Below are 21,582 nucleotides of genomic sequence, written 5' to 3' on the forward strand. Positions count from 1 at the left end.
GAATCTTTCTTCGCACTACTATTTGCTAAGAACATAAGTCATAACTGTATGTGATGTATGATGTTCGTTTTACTTTACACTTTTTCGTGTATTCTCCATGAAGTAGCAGAACGCTTTCACAGCATCGTTGATATTTATGTCATGTGAATAGACCGTATTTTTTCACTGCTGTGTTCAAGGCTTTTCTTTTCCAAAATATTTGTGAGAAAAGCACATTTCTCTCTTATCCCAGAGTGCCGTCCCTGATTCTCCAGTTAATACGGCTGTCACATTTCGCGCTAAAATTGTCGAGGCGTAACTATGCCAAATGTTATTTGTGACATCATGGGTCGACATCCAGAGCCCAGTGCACTGAGCAAAGAAAAAATACTGGAGTGCGTACTAATACAAACCTGCGCGTTTTCTGTGCTTTACTGGATGGTATGAAAATTCCGAAGTCGACCGGAAAGCCTGATGTCATCACCGTGACAAGGTTGCGGAAAACCATAATATGCACTGACCTTACTAGAAACCAAAAAAAGACAGCGTTTAAGCTTACAGGAGCTGTATTTTTACACTGTTCGCAGTTGAGCCCTATGATTGCTCGATACAGCGCAAGTGTAAAATCCGGTGTAACCGTCGTCTACAGCGCCGATGCATTCGGTCGTCTGTTAACACTGCCTCTGGTGCAACACTTCTGCATCAGCATTGGCGCCGCAGAGAACAGCACTCACGGCAGTTACGTAATAGCTCCAGTGGTAACAATGAGGTCTACACAGTTGTTGTGCTTCTTTGACAGCCAGATCTGTTTGTAGTTCCTCTATCTAGTTTTATGTAGTTCTTAATGGTATTCTCGCCTTAATGGGGCCGGGATATTCTTGCACTTTTTGCCGGGGTATCTAACTGGAATAGCATTTTATGTGAAATCAAATCTTGTTCCTCGCTGCGTTCATTCTCTTTTTTACTAAAAGAATTCTTGTTAGAAAGTATACCTGGATAATTGTTAGAGCGCATCTTATTGTTCTTTTAGTACAACGTATGTTATGTTTGTTAGTTTCTGTTATTTTCTTTTGTCTTTCTTTTAATTCTGCGAATCTTGTTTGCTGTATAATATGTCCTGTTTAAGTTATGTATAATGTCTATAAGCACATGACTGCTGCGTGTTACAAGTTTAACATTATTTATATTTTTATTAGGGCGTCTTCCTGATAGTTTTTAACATTGGGACACCCTATCTTGCCACTTCTTTTTGTACTTGCGCATATGTACAACCTTACCGTAATAAATCTGAATTATAAATCTCAATTATTAACTAGCGCAACTGTTTGCAGACTAACGCAGCGCCGCTCTGGTGGAGGCGAACCGCAACAGTATATATGTGGAAGCTTCCGCAGTTTTCCTCGTTCTCAGGTCTGATTAAAACAATGTGGGAACGCTCCCATCTGGCAGTTGTTTAATTAGCTGGAATTTACTGCAGGTAGTAGGAAAAAATGTCAAACTCTAGTAAATATTGAGGACACATGCGCCACTGCCTGGGGCACAAGAGAAGACAAGACAAGAAATGGTAAAACATGCCATTTTTTTCCTCTACAAATACAATCAAACCGAAATATTTCAGGGCACGAGCGTTCTTGCATTTTTGCCTCCATCTAAATGCGGCCGGCGTGACAGGAATTCGAACATGCGACCTCGTACTCAGCACCAGAATGGCACGTCCACCGACTCGTGTAGTTTGATTTTGGTTCACCTTTTAAAGAGCCCCAGTTCGAAATTTTAATCCGGAGCCTCCAGCACGGCGTGCCCAGAAGCCACTGTGCACACACTTACGAGACATCAAAGCTATATAGTTTTGAACATTTCAGTAAAATTGACAAAATAACTAAAGACGTGCAACTAAAAACAAAACAATAATAACAAAGGCATATCGTAATTCTAAGACTTCATTGTTAAAAGGCAGTTTTAGATTTGTGATACGATTTGTGATTTTAGATTCCGCTCTGCATCTGAAGCAGACCGCATTCAGACAGTATGTATCTCTTAAGTATAAAAACATGTTGTGAATAATTTCGTAAAACTGATGGAACAATAGTGTTTGCTCGCGAAGTATAAAAACGAAGGAATAAATTTGCTCTCTTTTACACACATTTGAGTGATACAGTTTGGCGAATTGCGGTACCTGTTATTACCGCCGAGTTACGGTTTTTGTAAGCCAAGCGACTAATTGCTTCATATTTTTATACATTGGTCTGAAGAAAGTTTCGTTAATATTTTTTTGTTGATTTAAGTTAAGTATGAGCTCCCTACTGCGACTATTGCAGGTAATACCGCAGCGTCAGGTGATACATCGTATCGTGCGTTAATTTTCTCTCCGTAGCCGAACTCTTTCGAGAAAATCAGTTAACCCACCAGGCGTGCAGCAGAATCGTACTCGGGCAGTTTTCTTTTCTTTCCTTTCTTTTTTTTTGCCGCTATTCTTGATGACATTCCCACCGTATAGAACGACCGCCGTTTTGTCAAACGTATCGCAGTGTTGTAGTTCTTTTTCTGAAATTTGTTTCCTTTTTAACTGTCCGGCAGTGGACGGACTTTCTCGGCTCGCCCCACGAAGGTTCGAATCTCGCCCGGGTGCAGAACCACGGTGTCCTCGAAGCGCGGTCGGTATCCGCGTTTGAGCCACACGCGCATGCGCTGTTCTTGGCTGACGGCTGGCAGCGGTCGGTTGTGGCGACGCCAGACAAAGCGGACCATTTCCGTCTTGTCCTGCGTCGATCCTAACGAAGTCTCTAGGATGTGGTAGATGTCCTGGTTCTTCAGCAGGCGCTGCGAAATACCATACGAGAAAAAGATAAGCGAGTACAAAAAAAAATATAGAAGAAAAATCTGGAATATAAAGAACACCTCCAAGTTTATGCAATTCTTGAATATAAGTTTTGTGAACGTGTCGCTTCTCCGTCTCTGTACAACTTAATGCGTATGGCAATTCACACGCCCTTACTAGAAGCTTTTATTTATTTATTTGTTTAATTAGTTAGTTAGCTGGTTTTTGATCGCGTTAATTCACTTACAGGCCAATTCGCGTACAGGTGAACTGCTTCCGACGAACGCGCTTCTCGTCGCCAGTTTAAATCCTGCTGTAACAGAAACTCGGCAAACAAATTTTTTTGGCACTCGCACGACGGGTGTTCGCAACAGTTTTCTAGCGAAATGCGCACCTGCAAGACTAATTTTCTTAACGCAGTTTCTTAACGTTCAAACCGATAAGAAAGAATTGGACGCAAAGGTGGGCCGGCTGGGCGTAGATTCATAGCTGCGACTGGGAAGCGTGACGTCACACGGCCAGGAGAACAGACGTGCATGTCCTGTATATTTCCATTGTCTTTCAATGCGACAGCGTTAAGGAGCCCCTGACGCAGAAAATCCTGCTTCGGCGTCACGCGTCGGCGTCGGACGTCACTTCGGCAAAAATAATTTCGAACCAAATTCCGAACCACGCATACCCAACCACTTCTCTACCACCAAAGTTGCTCATAGCTTGTCTTTCATTATTTACAAAGTTATTCCTCAGAATTTTGAGAACGGCAGCCCAAAAACAAATGTAACGAAAAAAAAAAGAATCACCGACAGTGCATGTCCTTTATGTTAGCTCTTCTCAAACCGAAATATTAAATGTGCAAAACAATAACAGGAGATCAACCTAGGCAAGAGGTCGCGTTTCTACCCGAGAGCTCACCTTCGTGCATAGCGTTCGCAGCCAGCGTTTCCCGGTGAACGTTACGGTTACATAAGCTGCAGTTGCCGGGAAGCATGAAAAGCATTAAGGGGTCTTGGAACGCTATGGCGTTTCGCTCTTAAAGGCGAAACTTAAGCGTCCTCCAAAATCTATTCTCTCTCTGTTACGTCACCCTGCCCAGGTACAGCTACGAGTAAGAAAAATTACGTTCTAATGCTACGCTGCTTGAACGGCATCGACGCTATATATACCCACTCGCGCACGTCCGAGAAGGATACACGAGGTCCGACTTACCGATATGTGCAACTGTGTCGTGTTGACGTATTCTGGCATCTCGGGCGCTTGGAATTCCAGTCGCACCAGCAGCTTCTCTCCGGACACGCGCTCCAGCGTGAGCACGTGCACGTGCTTGGGAAGTTCCGAGCGCAAACCGCTCCACTGCAGACGAAAGCGAGCGATATCCGAGGTAAAACATACACACAACTTCAGTCTGCGTTCGCAATCATCTCGCGTCGTTCATTCGAGCCATAACGTTTCATACAAGAAACTATGATTCGAGCACCCTCGCATACTTATTGCCTCGGAGCACCAATGATGCGCTGTTTCCTGGTGTGCTTGCTCTGTCACAAACAGAAGCTCCGTAACCGAAGGTAAGGGGAAGGCTGGGGTGTTGTCTTAAATGTTCCATTTCATAGGGGTCACTACATTTAAAAGGCAGAGCTGAAACTTTTGGCTTTCATTTTTCAATCCGGAAGTCCGCACGGCGGCCTTTTGCGTTCCATCTATTCGGTGTGACGCTTGGAAGTCAGGACCACCCGACCACGCATGCGCACACGAAAGCCCAGATACGTATGCTACAATCTTTTTTTCTTGCAACACTGCTTTGGTTTAAAATATACTTAGATCTCTGCAGCAGGCTTAACGTCATAACCTTCATGAGTAATTGTGAGTTGTAATTTCGAAGCGTAAACTATGCGTGCCTAATTTTATGCGCTCCACCCGAAGGAGCTTTTGCTCTTTGCAGTGTGCCTACCACAAGCGAGCACAGCAGTGCTGTCGTCATAATCGGGCGGAAAGAGCGAGTGAAATTTATTATCGCTTTTTACGTTCATTTTCTGCCACAATTCTGTACTCTGCTTTCCTCTTAAGGCCATCTGCGGGTTACCAGACACTGTTTTTGATATGTCAAGAAATGTGCCGCCGAGTGTCTCTAGCGCTCCTTCTCACGTACGCTTTCCTAAATCGTTAAACGCACGACTTGCAGTTTTTAATGCTCTGACAAACAAAGAAGCGTACTCCATTCCATCTGTCAGTGTACTTGCCTCTCTCTGTGTAAGGTTGGTGAAGTACGGCTGCCGAGCGTCAACCAGCGAAAGCTGAGGAGTCCACACCAGGCGATTGGCGAATATGCGTAAATACTCCTGCGTTGCGCCAAAAGAAAACGCAAGGTATAACCTCAAATGCTTCGTACACACTGAAAAGTAATTTTTGCGACGACTATTCTTGTCGGGTGTTCAATATAGCTCGGCGTTACCGCGACGGCAAGAAAAGACCTAGTGAATCGTTTCCTTACCTCGCCACACCGTTCTCGCTGAAAATCAAATTACAGGAATGAGTGTTGGTCACATGTGATGGCAAACGTGCCCGAAACTATGGTACCCAATTTGCTAACTCTTCTCATCAACTGCAAGCTGCGCCCTCACAGTTATTGTAATATATGCTGAGGAGACAGTTCGTGTTGAATGTAAAATGAGCTGCGGAAAGTCGACAGGAGGTGGACGCGTGATATTAACGCACCTGCGAATCGGCGATGGTGCCGACGTGTAACCAGTGGCGTCCTCTCACGGGCACTCCGCGGTCTCCAAGGAGCCGACGCTGGATGAGGAACTCGAGGTTGCCGGATGACAGGCTGGCGGCACCTTGAGGTCTGTCTGGGAACACGGTCAGCTGCAGGCCCTGTGAATCACTCTGCATGCAAGGACAACAGACATTGCACCACACTCATCAGTTAGCGCGGGAACAAGTGGGTACACAATAGCATGGGAGGTTACGTCCTGGGGCACAAAGTAAATACAAGCTCTGAAGGTTGCAATGAAGAGCAAGCTCGAGCTTGGAACGGGCGGAGGCTAACTCCTCCACTTTCGTGTTCCCATACGTCTAATCGAACAGCGCTTCAAATAGGGCGAAGTAATGACGAGGTCGTCTTTACTTCGTCCTGTCTGAAGCGCTGTTCGATTACTTCTTGAGCAGCACCGACCGGCCGAGTTCAACAAAATAATGCAAGTACATCTCGATTGATTGATTGATTGATTGATTGATTTTAAACAGCACCGGAACTATCAGAGACGCAGTAGCGGCGGACTCCGGTACGATTTTGACCATCTCGGTTTCTCTAACATGCACCTAAATTTAAGCACCCACCAGCATTTCTGCCTTTCACCACCACCAAGATTCGGCCGCCGCGGCCGGGATTGAACCCGCGACATCGAGCTCAGCAGCGCGACTGCGACGCCAGTGAGCTACCGCGGTGGGTTCTACCGGAACAATGGGCGAGATAATTTTGTATCTTCAATGTTACAATATTCGGTTAACAGACAATTTCTCCGCTTGATGCACTTGGATGCAAACTGTCGAGGTGAAACGTCGCTTTCAATCAGAACAAAGACTGCGCAAGCAAACAGCACAACAGCCCTCAGCAATGTGTAACCTCGCCACATACTTTGGCTGGGCACTCAAGTGCCGTTGTCTACACGCTGATGCCTACGCCCATTTCCTCTGTTTCTTTATATTCCATGCACGACACTGCGAAAGAGCAGAGCATCCCAATGGAGCAGCCGGCGCTGTGAAGGAGCATCGCAAAGAGGAACATCGCGTTTTCTGCTTCACAATACTAGTATTGAACAATGCGCATCCTAGAATGTGATTGCATTAAACTAGATGTACTCAAATACGAGTAACTATGAATTATTATCTGAGGAACCGGTGAGTTAAGCTGCCAGCCTACAATTACTTACGCATGGACATTTCATTTTGGAGTTCTACGCACAGCGCACATAAAAGCGTTGTCACGAATTTTTTGTAGCACTTATGCTATAGAGTGCTGCTGTGTTTGAATTCCATTACAGTTTCATGGCGTGCTTGCAGACTGGACAATTCGGATCTGGCCTTGCTTAATATATATTTTGTCTTTTGGACAACCCTCGTGCTTGTGAGTGCTGTACGTAGAATATCACCAACTCGCTTATGCCTGCACCCTAGCACGCTTGGTTGTACAGATTATTCGAGGGAGTGCTGTTCTGTATGGGTGTTGCCATTAGCAATTGCTGAGATTGAATCGAATAACAATTGGATAGTGACCCCCCCCCCACCCAAAAAATGCGATCGAATCAAGTATCGAATGCTTTTCGAATGGATTTCGGATGATGAACAACTGCTTTCACCGTCACTGTGAAACGATGCCTACATCCTAGCATTCACAACGTTAGCAAGTTTCTGTCACTGCATTTCTCTACATGAAACGTCTTTTCCTAAAAGCACAAACACGGAATTGGGAACAAATAAGCGGTCCGGTTTCGCGTATTCATGTCTGTTCGGGTGAGCGCGAATGTAGGCTGTTTAAGTGGAAGAGTCTCGCGGTCTGAGCGGCCTTGCGTGCTGGGCTCCACTACGTAAGTTTTATTGTTACTAAGGCCGCGTCCGGATGAAATTTATCGCCCTTGTGCTCCACTAATACGTTCGATCCCGCAAAGTTTGCGATTAGAAATATCCTTAAGCTATTGGAAGAATATTTTAATTTACGAATGTTGACTATCTGCTTCGAAAACCATATGAAGTAAGGACAACATCCGATTCGTTATTCGAAAGTTCGAATCTGTGCCACCCCGCAAGCAGACAAAGGGGCGCCATTGTTATACTCACCGCTAGAAATGCCCACGAAGTGGCCGGGTAGAAGTTGGAGGCCACAGGACTTCCGTCAGGTCTCCTGATGGGGGTCAGAAATCCTGGTCATACTTGTAAATAACGAACGACTCCTGATCACAATTTCAAATTTCTGAAACTGAAACATTCAGCAAATACTTGTGCGCGCGTTTCACTATTGAATTACTGTCGGCTTTCACGGCGGACAAGTCCATGCCACCGTTTGTAAAAAGCTGAGCTATTTCAATTTTTTTTGTTAACTTTTACCTTCCCGAGTAGCGGGACTTTTTAAAATTCTGCCAGCATTTAGGAATCACTGATAAACAATATTTTTCTTCATTGTGCCAGTTGGTACACTACATAAAGAAAAACTTCTCAAAAGTTCGCAGTATTCAAGTTCTAAAAGTTCTGACGACCAAAATGCGCCGACAGAACGCTGCATATCCGCACACAACAACAACGAGAACATATTTTCATACTGGTGGCTGGTATTTGTTAATTATGCCTATTTAATTAGAAATCTTGATAATTAAGAGTTTAGTTAGCATTCACATTTTATGTCCGAACGACACAGCCTGGCCCATCTAATGCCCCCATAGTGTGCGACTCCGAATCAACTCTCACGATACCTGACGCATTGTATTTTACGTCTACCACAGGGCAAAGCTCTCCCCCAGTGATATCCCATCGCACTTTTGTCGCGCAAGCTGACACCATCCTACGCCACTGCTTAGTGCGCACAAATTTTCGTTTACCCTGAGTCCGCACGAGCAGTGAAAACCGAAACCTGTGTGCCTGTGTGCAACATGTGCAGCTTTCTGCAAGTGCGAACGCATACGGAAGACATAAGTGCCGCGGACAACATCACGAGACCGCACGAGCACTCGGCCGCTCTGCTTCTACTCCTTCTCTCGTGTTTTCATCTGTTTTCTTGCAGTTTATCCAAGAACGCAGTCACACAAACTCGCCAAGCTTTCCACCCGCGGTAAACGTTCATCATCTAGGCCTAGTTAACGTGTATTCAAAGTACCTGCCTATAGAAAGGCTCAAGCGCTTTTGGATTCCGTCCCCTTTTCAATACGGTCGTCATAGCCGGAAGTTGCAACCGCGACATCTTGTCTTTAGAGGGAGAACGTCATAGCATCTTAGTTATACCAGGGCACGTACTTCCTCCATTAAAACGCTCCTAAGTGATATCATGTCTCTTTTTTAGAGAGAGAGAGAGAAAGAGAGAGAGAGAAGTGATAAACGAAATCCAAGGTTAACGTCTTTCGCCACCCTGCACTGGTTAAAGGGAAAAGAAGGATGAAAGATAAGAAGGAGAGAAGAAAAGCTCTGCTGTGCGCACACGTATAGATATCGCATGAAATTAGACGTTCCATAGGACGAAATAAACATGAGTTTAACCAACAATGTTAGTCGTATAGTATTTAATTAACCCTATCACTAAAGCTTTGCTTCTCATATATTCCATTACGTGCGTTGGATTTGCACAACCATTTTCTTTTTTGTCTGTCTGCAAGCGCCTGCACACGACGCTCACGTACTTCCTCTCGATGCTTCGGCGTCCGTTGGTGTCGGTGTAAAAGAGCTGGCCGCTCTGCACGCTGCTGGAGAACCTGCACACGATCTCCTTGCCCTTGTGATCACTCAGAGGCACCGGACCCAGTGTCCACTCGAACTCGATCACCTCTTCGTTCTCGAACAGGCGCACCACCAGGCCGAGCCACGGAGTGTAGCGCTGGTGCAGCTCCTGCACCTGCGGGAGGCAGACGGCGCCGAATGGGGATCAGAAATATGTGCACATATGCGTATTTATAGTTTGGACAATTTGTAGCTGTTCACCGTTTTAAAGCGAAAGCTTTCCTGGCCGCGAACTTGCGATTTCGCCGTGGCGGTGCTCCGAGGAGGCACATGACGTCACAACGCGCGCCTCGCCGCAGATATTTCTCTCTCTCTCTCGCTCCCTAGTCACTACTGCGCATGCGCCACTACTAGCATCAAGCCACAGGTGTTTCGCCGCTGCGCAGCGCCGCGCCTTTCAACCACCGCAGTTTGGTATGACGTCACACCGCATTCCTCGTCGTTGCGCTCGCCTCCGCTCGCTTCGCCAGCTGCGTCGCATGCCTCATAACATGTGGGAGGAATGAAAACGTGAGCTCGCGTGCGCCGCAACCACAGTTGGGGCGGCAATATGGACGGCGACAATTCTGATAAGCAGGAGGAGGCCTGGAATAGACATCGGAACGAGATGAAGAGAAAACGAATCGCCCAGGAAACAGACGAACAGCGCGCACAACGACTGGCTAAACGGCGCCACATAGCTAGACAACCAGACAAACCTGGACTTGCAATTAGATTAACCAAGGCTAACCATGCTATGCCTTAGCTTTCGCTACGTATATCCTGGCATAGCCGAGCCAATTTTTTTTATAAGGCGCTTCTATTTTGTAGCGTGACAGAAAGCCTACCATACGAAGCCTACCACTGCATGTCTCAACATGCAGTGGTATCTCCGAAAAGCGAGTACACCTTTTAAACCAGTGTACAGACGCCCACAACACTGCTTACTGAAGTTGATGGTAATGCCATGACATTAAAAGTGAGAAACTGGAAGCGCGCCAGTTTTTTGGAAGAGTGGTTACTTTGTGCTAAACACTGAATTTAAGACCCTAATAGGCGTCCTCGACGCTTAAGCGGCTGCACTAGTCATGAGTTTTTCTTTCTTGGTCCCTTATAATCTCACGTATTTCATACAGGAGCAGTCTTTGCAGCAAATCCAAGCCTTTCGTGCGAAGGCCAAACAGGCAACCACTTCACGGATTTTGATGAAGGTTGTTGCATTTATTGGAAAAGTCAAATCTAGTAACTGTTGAAGTATCTTTTTAAATGGTGCCAGCAATTCTAAAGAAAATATTTCTGAAAATTGCAATATTTTAGAAAGCTCGTCCAGTTTGCAACTGTGTAACTCAGCAATGAAAAAACGCTATCGCAATTCTGTAAACTGCGCCTCAGAATACGTCTAAAGAAGATAAAATTGATGTACTATACGTCGCTGAGAAATCTACCACTAGCTTGTCAGTAGGACTCTTCCGAAACTCTCCCAAACATTGAAACATTTCCGCTTAAAGAAATTTCATAAGTCTATTTGTCCGCTTTCGATGCTCCAACAGGCACAGTGTACAGAACTGCGATATCAGAGTAGAGTGCTGAGTTAGGGATTTCAGAATTTCGTGCTGCAACTTTTTGAAACTTACCAATTTCCGGCAATTTTCGTAAAGAAGAGTCCGAGGTCTTAAGTAATACTTCTGTTTGCTCGATTTGCCAGAAATTAACGTTCTATCTGAAATGCAACAAGTTTCATCCAAATTGGTCTAGCTGTTGTTTCATAAAAGCATTTTTGCGTTCGACATGTATATGTACTTTAAAAGAGAAATTGGAGTTGGCTCCGAGATAAAAGCTTCCTTTTAACGGAATAGTGACCGGACATTTTCCATTATTCGTCTTCTTTTGCGTTAGACGAACGTCCTACAGCTCTGAAATCTAGAAAAAAATGATGCAGAAAAACTCATGCAGAATATCTACCGATGATAAACAGAAAGTACGTGATATCTGCACGACAATCAGCGGCAATACATCAGGAGTGGGTGCTTGAGAAGTGAAAACTAACTTTCGACGCGACATTTGCTTTAAAGGTTTGCGCACATCAATAAGAATTTTTTGTAATGCCAAATTCCAAGAAGGCACGAATAGAAGAAATCGCGCGTTGATATAGTTCCTAATTAAACCACTTAATTCTCCACAAAAGAATTGGCAAACTTGATTACTTGTTAACTTGTATATAGGCTCCGAATCGAAAAACAGCCGAGGCTATGCACATATACTCCCTTCTGCCGCGTGCCGCATACTTCTTACCTCAGGCCCCCGTGTGATGTGGAAGGTGATGTTGTTGCCCAGCTCGAACGGGTCGTCATTGACGGGGTTCAGCACGCGACTGTCCGAAGCCTTGCGGCTGGTTCCCTGGTACGCGTGGTAGGACAGAAACACGTGCTGCAGTGTCACCTGCAGCCCACCCTTGACCATGACGCCCCGCACGAAGCCCGTCGTGGAGTCCACCAGGAGGCGGTAGCGCTGCAAGGCGACCAGACGTTATTCCTGTGAAAGGCACAAGCTCTGACCGCCGAGGCCACCACATCCGTGTACAGGCAGCAAGGCAACAAACAAATCGTGAACTGATCACTGGCGTGCTACGCAGAGAGCAGTGCACTTTGCTCTTGAAGGTCAATTAGGAACCTCTGTCCAAAGCGTGGGCCGGCAGCTGCCATACGCACTTAATTTTAAATTACGGCCACGGTGCTTCTTTCTAATAGTTCATAACGAGGCTAGCCACCAGCCGATCACGTGTTTTCTTTTCGCGAAGCTCTCAATAGCGCCTTTGATGCTGTGTTTCAAGACTCGTCGTAGTCGGAAATGTAAACGGCTAAGCAAATGGCGGCCATCTTAAAGTGTCTTTCCAATTCTGACGAAGACGCCAAAGAAGACAGCTTAACGAAGACAGCATCAAAGTCACAAACATTGCAGGCTACGTCGCTGTTAGAACAAAATGGCGGCTGAGCGGAAAGCTTGAAAGCCGTTTGGAAACTTGACGGGAATGTCGTCTGTGCACAATAAAAGGTATAGTCACGATTTCCTATGCGCTTAATGTAAGTCACATCGTGTTTCTTATGGGTTCGCACGCGCGAAGAGTTAAGATACAGAAATAATGTACGCTTTTCATAGCTTTGTTGTTGTGGTTGTTGCTGTGGTTGTCGTTGCGCGAGGTGGCATAAAATCGCAGAGGCGCCTTCCCATCGTCTTCAAGACGGTTCCAGACGCGTTGTATTACTTCGACTCGAAGCTGTCTCAGCTGCCTCCTTAGCTACTCACGTAGACTGTATCTGATGCTGGTCAGAATAGGAACAAACCGTAAGTTTGCGTTTCGCGTTAATGCCACACTCGTCGTTCACCTTGTTTCGGATGACGGTCATTTTGCTGGGTTTCTCCACTCTGGAAGCTTGCGGCTTCCTGGCGGTGCCCGGAGACTCTCGCGACCTCTGTACGTAGTGCGTCGTGACACCGAGGGGCACAAGCCGCGACGAGAACACCACCTCGTCGACTTTATCTTCGGCCGACAAGATCTGCATGATAGCGGTGGGATAGAGTGGGTGCATGTTGGCGGCTAACGAGAACTTTGCTCAGTTGAAGAAAACAGCTGCCATCAGCCCCATGACAACACCGCGCTATGCTATAAACTATATTAGGTGAAATTCTGTGCTAACTCAGTGGTCCTTCTGTAGAAACAAAAAAACACAAACGAACACTAAACTGCAAACAAACCCATTCGTAGCAACGGGTTACTACTAAACTGCAAGCAAATTATGACAAAGTTACATGAGACGACAGCTCAAGGCCACTGAAATACTCACAGAAAGCAAGGACCAGAGCTGACACAGCCAACAAGTTGAACTGCTTAAGAAGAGCGCTTGTGCGCTTCACGAATGATGTGGTATAAATGAGAGTACACTCTTGTCTGCTGCAAATACACATAACTCGCTTCAGCGGACAGTCGGCGGTCAGCATTACAAACCTGGCCATCAACCAAGTGAGTCGCGATCTGCGACCACTATGGGGCTGGACAATTCATTAAAAAAAGTTTGCTTCTATTTAGGCGCGGAACAACAACACAGAAGAACAAAGGCATGTCGAAGTTCACTGATGCATGACTGATTACAGTGCAAGATCCTCAGCTCACACGGAAGGCATAAAAAACGAGCAGCTGTGTTCTTGCCATGCATTTATTTATTTATTTAAAATACCTTAAAGCCCATTTAAGGGCATTGGGTGGGAGGGGACACATAGTGAGTGTTTCAACAGGAGTGAACAATATAAATATCAACGCAGGTAGTCACAAGTAAAGCAAAGTTCAACAAATGTTTGTCTAGGCTAAGCTTTATATAGTGTAAACACAGTAATATATTCATACACACAAGAAATACAAAAATACAAGTGTGAAAAACAGGGAAGGAAAGCAGGTCAATAACATCCTTATTCAATGTTTCTAAGGAAGCTTTGCAATTCTTCGCGAAAAGCGTCACGATTTGTTAAGCACGCAATGTTATCAGGAAGTCTGTTCCATACGCTTATGGCACGTGGCAGTGCTGATGCGTTAAATGACAGTGTATTGCAGAATATGCGCATGAAACTATGGCTATTGTACAACTTCTATTCCATCTATTGTGCATGCATCTTCTATAAGTGTTGGACTGTTTGGCGAAGTAGTCGTAATCATGAAACTTGTACTAATCCTAGCTTTGCGTTCAAAAGAAAATTCGTCCTTGTCCCCTGGCTAGAATGATTTTTTTTTCATTTGCGGAGGTTTCTCTTCAAAAAGACGGCGCGTTTTTTTTTTTTTTTTTAGTCTTGGATCTACATAGAGATGAATGCCAGCTTCTTGTTCCCATATCTGAACATCTAAAGTCAATTATCAGCGTTAAGATGCAGTTTATTTATGTATCAACGTACACTGAGGGGTGAAAAGGAAAACTGACGATCAGGCAGCTTCACGGGTTCTCACCCCCGTATGTTTTAACAGCGACTTCTAGCAACACACAAACGAGTAATAACAAATTATAAATGCATCCACAGAAGTAAAGTGGACCTGACTCAACTATTACAGCTATAAGAAAAAGATAACTAGCATGCTGGCTTATACAATGTTGAGGTAGAGTGTAACGTTGCGAGTAGTGCTCATTTACATGAAACAAATAAGTAGGAAGCAAGAAGAAATTACAAGCAACCCTATAATTTATTTCCTGAAGAAAGCAAAAGTTTACACGTGGGGTTAGCACAAACAGCATTAAAATAAAGATACATTTTGTATGTGGGATGAGCTCTCTTCGGAGACATACGTCTGTCACGCTTCGAAAACCGGAACTGAAAGTGCGTTGACACATGCGTTCACCTAATCTTTAATATATAGGCTTGGAGTTCTGTTTTTGGGGATGTTGCTTCTGCAGTCATAGTATAGCAAGTGAGCAAGGGGAGGCCGCATCTCTAAAAATGTTATGCTCCTACCCTTCGCCCCTCCGCGCTTCATATTATAGTTCACATACAGATGCCACCGGCGATATGTCCAGGTGCCCCATGTTTCGGCAACAATGACCACGCCGCGGTCCCGCAAAGCATGGAGAAATAGCCAGTGATGCTGGACGTGGCGGTGAATACATCTTTCAGGTCAATGGGGTAATGGTTGAAAAAAAAAGGATTCCTCTGATTCTCTCTCTGTCTTATAAGTAGCTCCTCACCAGGTCCACTTCACATGTGTGCTATTCTCGGAGAAGGTCATATATCATGGACAAAGTGCTCCAGGGATCAAAGGCACAGGTATTAGCCCCACCCAATGAACAAAAATTTTTTCCGGACGTGTGAGGAGTTTTGGAAGGGAGCACCCGAGCAAGGCAAAGGCACGAACATTGATACAAAGCTTAAGGAAAGCATCAAGACGCCTTCTTTTGTCCTTGTCTTGTGTTGCGCGGTAACGAACCTTACTATGCATAAGAAAGGAGAGGAACCAGGGCGATTAAACTCTCATGCTAAGTTTGATAGCATGATAAGTTTGAGGGGAACTTTCACTGCATTTTTAATTTGCGGTGTCATGGAAAATTATGTTTAATTGTCAAGTGCCAACCGGCACAACGAACGCACAACTTCGGGATACCTGGGCATGCTTGCCGTCAACGACGTAGGAGTATCCCTCCTTCGCCGGCAACCGTACGTGGGTGGTGTACGCGTATCCGAGAGGGTTGTAGACCAGCAGCCATGCCTCGTCCGAGTCCACCGGCTTGCAGTCGTCCTCGGCCTCGAGGCAGTGTGAGAAGCGAAGCTGGCTGACTGAGTTCCCTTCCCACACGATGGTGCGGAGAGCCTCGTCCATGACACGCTGCCCAAGAACGAAAGAGCAAAAAAAAATATTTGCGGGATGAATTCAGACTCGCTCGACAGAGAGAGCTGGACACCCAGACGTAACGCAGGCGAGCGTCATTATCGGACGCATTGAAGACAAACTAGGCATCCTCTTGAGGGGGGCAGAAGGTCAGCAAGAAATATGATGCAATTGATTTCCACAAAAAAAAAACAGGTGCGCAGTCGAAAGGAAGTTCCTTCTTATTCGGTCATAGAACTTAGCACCGCACCATTTGTGCAGGTATAGTTAATCTACCAAACAAGTTCAGCATGTGGTTAACTATAACTATCTGTTATTCTCTTGTCGCAACTCTAGCGCATGAAATGCGATGACGAATTAATCCCTCTTGAAGTGCAAAAATGTTTATTGACCAAGTTATTTCTACAGAAGCCCACAACGGGAAGGAAAAGTTATTAGCGGGAATGCTGGAAAGCGTAGACTTTCTGTGGAATTTCAAATTTCGATTTCAGGTGCCATCCAGCCCTTTTACAGATTTCCATACAACTCATTTGGTCTGCGACAGAGATTCCTCATAACATTTGCACTGTCGAGACAAGAAATGCTGAGATATAAAGAAACGGCAATTTCGAATTCGAATTAGTTTCTTTTATTAAAGCGACACGAGACTCCGCGTTGTCTGCTGCCTCCTGATCATAAGATGGACGAGGCGGTGGTGAAATTGAGCGTCAGCATCGTCATCTTTCAAACGCTGGTAACAATAGGATGTATCCCTATTTTTTGTTTAGCATAACCGCGGAGCGGTCATACAGCTTCTTCATACCTACAGACATACGGGAATCTCACATAACATTTCGCTGATTGAAAACGTGAGAAAGCGGAGCAGTTCCCAACATCATACTCAACAGCTTTTGCTTCGCACATGTTACTTTATTTAGCTTTATCGAGAGCAATGCTTTTGTGTCAGAACTGCGAGTTCTTATAACTTTCTCCGCATGTGGGTCTTAGCTGAAACCTCGTGGACAATACTCACTTGACAGCGAGCGATACCGTTGTTCAGTAGCGCCTCGTGCTGCAGGAGCACTTCAGGCCTCTCGCTTCCCCTGCAAGGTCAGCCAGATGCTACAGAAACGCGTTAGTGGACTCGCCCCTCTTCGAAGTTCGCAAGGAATAAACAAAGGATGCCACCCACATACGCTATCACTTCGTTGTTCTGAGCGAGGGCCACGTTCTCCTCTGGAAAGGAAAGAAAGACACAACTTGCGTCAAACGCGTCAAAACGCAGCGATGTCTTGCAAAGCAACGAGATAACACCGAGAAAAGTGGTGCGATTGAAGGGGCTGGAAGACGTTTTGGCTTACACGTGGAAGCCTTGTTCCTAGAAAGCGTTCGGACTTCCACAGAGAAGCCTCCAACGAGGGTTCCACCCGGGCTCAAGGTTTCCGTGTGGAAGACTTGGACCCATAAGCGTTGCTTCAAGATAATGTTCGGCTTCCACCAAGAAGCATTGAACAAAGCTTCCACACAGGTGTAAGGGAGTTGGTTTCAACGTTCCTGTGGAAGCCTTGAATCCGAGAACCCTGATTTAGAAGGTGTTCAGGCTTCCTCCTGGAAGCCTCAAACAAGGCTTCTTAAGGCTGCGGATTCAAGGCTTCCTGTAAAGGACTTAAACCTGAAAGTCCTGTTCTAAGAAGACGTTTCGGCTTTCGCGCGGTAGCCTTATTCAAGATTTCCTTCTGGAAGCCGAAGCGTCTTTCAAGCCCTTCAAACAGGCCACTTTGGTGGTAATGATAGATTTACTTCCGGGCAAAACAAGATGCTATTGAATGAATGATTAAATTTGCAGATCGGAGCGAACTTAACAGAACTGTACCGAAAGAGTTGCGAAACAGATGTCCGCTAGACTTCTTGGCCCCTATTCTTACGACTTCCCTTACACAAATTTGAAAACCAGACATCAGCTCACAATAAGACGCCGTGAAGTGGTCGTGCAAGCAATGTCGCTGTAGGCAAGGTCTCGACAAAAGGACGTGTCTTCGTCTGACAGAAACAAGTCAGCTTGTGATAATGTCAACACCAGAGACATTTCGTGTTCGACCAATGTTCATCTCTTGCAAATACCCTCAGTGATTGTGGATGAGGCTTTGCGGATGATTTAGTTATCGTGACAATCGCTGTCGTGCCTGGCTTGCACTCGAGTATACTGGCTAATGAGAAAACGATTTTGCGCAAGAAAAGTGTTGTGAATACGAACCGTGGTTGTAAGCTATATAAGGAAGGACCATGACGGGTGGCACCTATTTATCAGTTATTCTGAGGAATAATTGTTTTTTAACACTTCATTTTTATTTTTCATTAAACACTTTACGCAAAACCATAATTTTTGTCATTTTGACGGGCTGGCTCAAAGGCCAATAAAGATTCTTGGCTCGTTTTGTTACTAATGTTCTTGTGGCCATCGCGGTTTTTCAAGAGTAATATTCCGTACGACATCTTTCGCTGCTTCTCATTTCTAGAGCATCCGTCATTGTTTTTACGTCCGCGGATGTTTTGTAAGAAGGGAAAAAAATCTACAAAAAACTTTCTTAACGTGTTAGGGGATGGACATACTTTTTAAGCACACGTAAGACACATGTCACTAACGCCGTGCCCGTTTCTTGAATATCTCGTCGGCATACTTGTGGGTGATCGACCAACATCTTTTTTTAAAGCAGTTATGTGCTCGCAGGGCCAGTAGTTGGAAATTGATCTGGCAGTTCGGGGTGGCGTTGCGAAAACGTAAGGTGTTTTGTTATCTGTTAGAAGAGGGCCGGGCGCAAAGTTAAACACAGATGATGCAAATACACATGGCGCTCGTCCTTCCTGTACTTCTCTTCGTATGTGTCTCAATTTGCGCGCCACTTTTAACATCTAATTAAAATGTGTATATACATTTACACAGCGCCTTCACAAGCTGCGAGGCTACTTTTCTTTTACTGGCCCCGCGACCAATCCCTTTTAAATAAAAAATGTTTTAAGTTCGTTCATCGCGCTTATATTGGCAGAACGATGACGCTCTTACGGAACACCCGGATGTCCTTGCTGTGTACGAAGCCCAAAACCGCAAGCTGCTTGCAGGCTTGTAGCACCCCGTTGGCTCGCCGCACCGTCCGTTTGAAGTTCGGCTCCGTGGTGAAGTAGCCCGTCCAGTAGGCCGTCTGCTGTGGGGAGTGCGCTGGCCCGCTTCCCGGTATGCCGTCGGTGTAGGGAAACAAGTCCTCGTCCAGTTCCGTCCAGGCCTCGTTTGCCTCCAGCAGCGAGCGGAGGTAGCACGACGGCGTCGAGTAGAAGGCGTGGACCTTGGGCAGGTGCTGGTGCTGCGAGGGCGGAGGAAGGTTGCGTGGAACCCAGTGTAGAGAGAGAAAGAAGTTAAATGATACGAAATGCAGAGAGGTCGACCTGAGATATCCAGCTACTCTGCGTTGGGGGAAGGGGAAGAGGCAAAGAAAGCGGGAAGAAAGAGGCGTATGATGGGTGACGTTGACGAGAGGAGGAGGATGTAAAACATATGGTAAGCAATTTGGCATGCTCAAGTCCATCAAGGCCCGTTCATTTTAAAAAGTTCAGTAACGCCTGGACGGACTTGAAACTCGATTGAGCGTCTGGCCGAGGGCCTAAAATAACGTGCTCCGGCAACGGTGGGCTGTCGAGATGCTAAGGTCATTGTTCAACTTTTGACTCTCTTCCACGTACTTAGGGTAGTCACAAAGCACATGACCTGTAGTCTCAATAACATTGCACAACTTACAGTCTGGAGACTCAGTGCGTCACACGAGGTGCACGTATCCGCGTGTAAACCCAGTGGAAACCATTCATGACCAACAGGCTTTAGGCGCTAAGATTGTAGTTAGATATTTCGAGTAGTTACATGTAGCCAAGCTCGCCTCTAACCAAGTTGAACGAAACTTTGTGATGCGTTCGATATATGCGTGTACCTGTTATCTCAAGATAGATCTCCCTCGGCCTGAATCTCCCAGCAGCACGTGTAAGCAATGCGACACGTGTAAGCGACTCGATAGAGTCGTTCTTCTGGCACGATTGCTAGAACTATCGCACGCGCTCAAGTGGCGCTTTGGCGCTGGCACTGGGCACTGCGAGCTGAATATATTCGATGTCCACCTCCATACAAGGAAACCACTTTACATGAGTAGCGCTCAGTAAAATTAACGAGTTCGATATAACGAACAGTTCGCTTTACCCGAGTTCGTTATATCCGGTTTCAACTTACACGAGTCGTTCTCCAGTGCAGGAGACCGATGGATTCATACGAGCTCACTTTCGCTTTATACTACAATATGTTTTATGGTTGCCTTGATTTAAAGTTGTAAATCGAACATCATCGAAAACCCTAAACTAGCCGCCCTGTAATGAACTGACAGCTATATATTCCAAATTCAAGGTGCACTGCCTCGTTTTTGGCTAAACGAAAGTTATATTTTTCCACGATAACGAAAGTAAATATTAGGCATATCCCATGCCTATTCGGGAATCTATGTGAAGCTACACTTTCTTGGAGTGGTTCCCTGAATGTGTTAAAATCAGGCGGAGGGAACGGGCTATGCATAGTCGGTCTAAGCTAAACTGTGGTGAGCCGGCAAAAGCAGACTAGCCTCTTTAGAAACGACTTAGGTATCACGATCAGGCTCGCAAACAAAGTGACAAGACTAACAGCAATGAATTCATCACAGAGCCTTTGGTCTACAAGCACTGTGATCAGAGGCAAGCATGACGGTAAAGCCACTTCTGCTGTTCCCGTGGCCTTGTCTACATTCCGGCCGTGTATTTCATCCATTTATCTTCGTTTGTGTAAGCACTTTACTCCGGAGAAAGCTAACGCGAAGTAAAGGAACACCGGACGACGAAACATATTAAGTCTAGCGCTGTATGGCGGTCGTCTTTGTCGATGTCGTTGTGTGGTGTTAATTTAGTTCAGGCTACCATTATCACAGTAAGCATGTACCAACACCAACTAGACCAACTAGCTACCCTTCAATAGTTACGCATAACAATAAGCAAGAAACTAATAATGTGATAAGGTAAACTACGCTGTGCGCAGCTGACGCGAATATCACAATTGAAGTCTCTCGTAATAATTCACGGATGTGCCAGTCGGTGCATGTTCGTGCTCTGTCTAACGATAACGCTCGACGGCAGTGTCTCGATTTATGTGCTTCTCCGCCGGCTGAGGCAAGTTTAGTGAAGTTCCCTTCCCGCCTAATTACTTCTGAACCACGCTCATCTTCAAGTTTGTCCGTGCCACATTTCCAAGTCGTTCCTTCTTCATCTATGCGACCTCATTTCATATTACCCCTTCTGTCGCAGACAGGTTAACAACCAAGGCAGCCTGTGAATGACAAGAGAGAGAGAGAGAAAGAACTAAGCTAAAAGTATGTGGAGATAACAAAAAGTAAGCAAAGTCACCTTTGCGTTGATGTATCGGATGAGGGTGTCGATGTTCTCGTAGGTGTACGCTGCCGACTGGTAGTCCCCACCCATCGATATCAGCGCCTGGTTCGTATTGCGCTTCTGCAGCAGCGATCGCACAGACGACACGTACGCACCGATCAGCAACCCTCAACAGGGAACCGAATAACGCGAGACTCCGAACTTGCTTATTGCTCGCCTATGAGAACTTCACTACCACATGCAGTCACAGTCAAATACAGAATGCGCACGATTGCAGCAAACAACTGCTTAGGAAAAAGTGGAATATCTCACTGCAGCGACGTCAAGGTCAAGTTCTGGAAAGAAGCATTGGAACTTTCATGGACATGGCTGCGCACCACACTTCGTTGGCTTTGCTGTGGGTAACGGCAGGGAAAAGTGAAACGTCATTAAGCAACTAAGCGCGAGTCGTATGTTCACACTACATATGGACTGTCGGGGAGCGTAAGCGTATCAAGCATCCAGTAACCGTGACGACTCTCGCTACTCCCCATATGAATTAGCTCATGAA

At 45.7% G+C, this 21,582-nt stretch overlaps 1 protein-coding gene across 1 annotated transcript; it reads right to left on the bottom strand.

Moving 5' to 3' along the window:
• Positions 1-1,541: 1,541 nt before the first annotated feature.
• LOC126525612 (lysosomal alpha-mannosidase-like) lies at positions 1,542-21,324 on the bottom strand. Its single transcript, XM_050173543.3, has 13 exons — positions 21,048-21,324; positions 18,649-18,943; positions 16,784-16,823; positions 16,621-16,690; positions 15,384-15,605; positions 12,634-12,804; positions 11,543-11,758; positions 9,175-9,386; positions 7,628-7,691; positions 5,507-5,677; positions 5,032-5,130; positions 4,004-4,147; positions 1,542-2,799 (listed from the first exon to the last, which is right to left on the bottom strand). Exons 1-13 carry the CDS (start codon positions 21,120-21,122, stop codon positions 2,542-2,544), a joined length of 2,037 nt encoding a protein of 678 aa, XP_050029500.1. The 5' UTR covers positions 21,123-21,324; the 3' UTR covers positions 1,542-2,541.
• Positions 21,325-21,582: the final 258 nt, after the last annotated feature.

Source organism: Dermacentor andersoni, chromosome 8 (assembly GCF_023375885.2).
Source record: "Dermacentor andersoni chromosome 8, qqDerAnde1_hic_scaffold, whole genome shotgun sequence".
NCBI lineage: Eukaryota > Metazoa > Arthropoda > Arachnida > Ixodida > Ixodidae > Dermacentor > Dermacentor andersoni.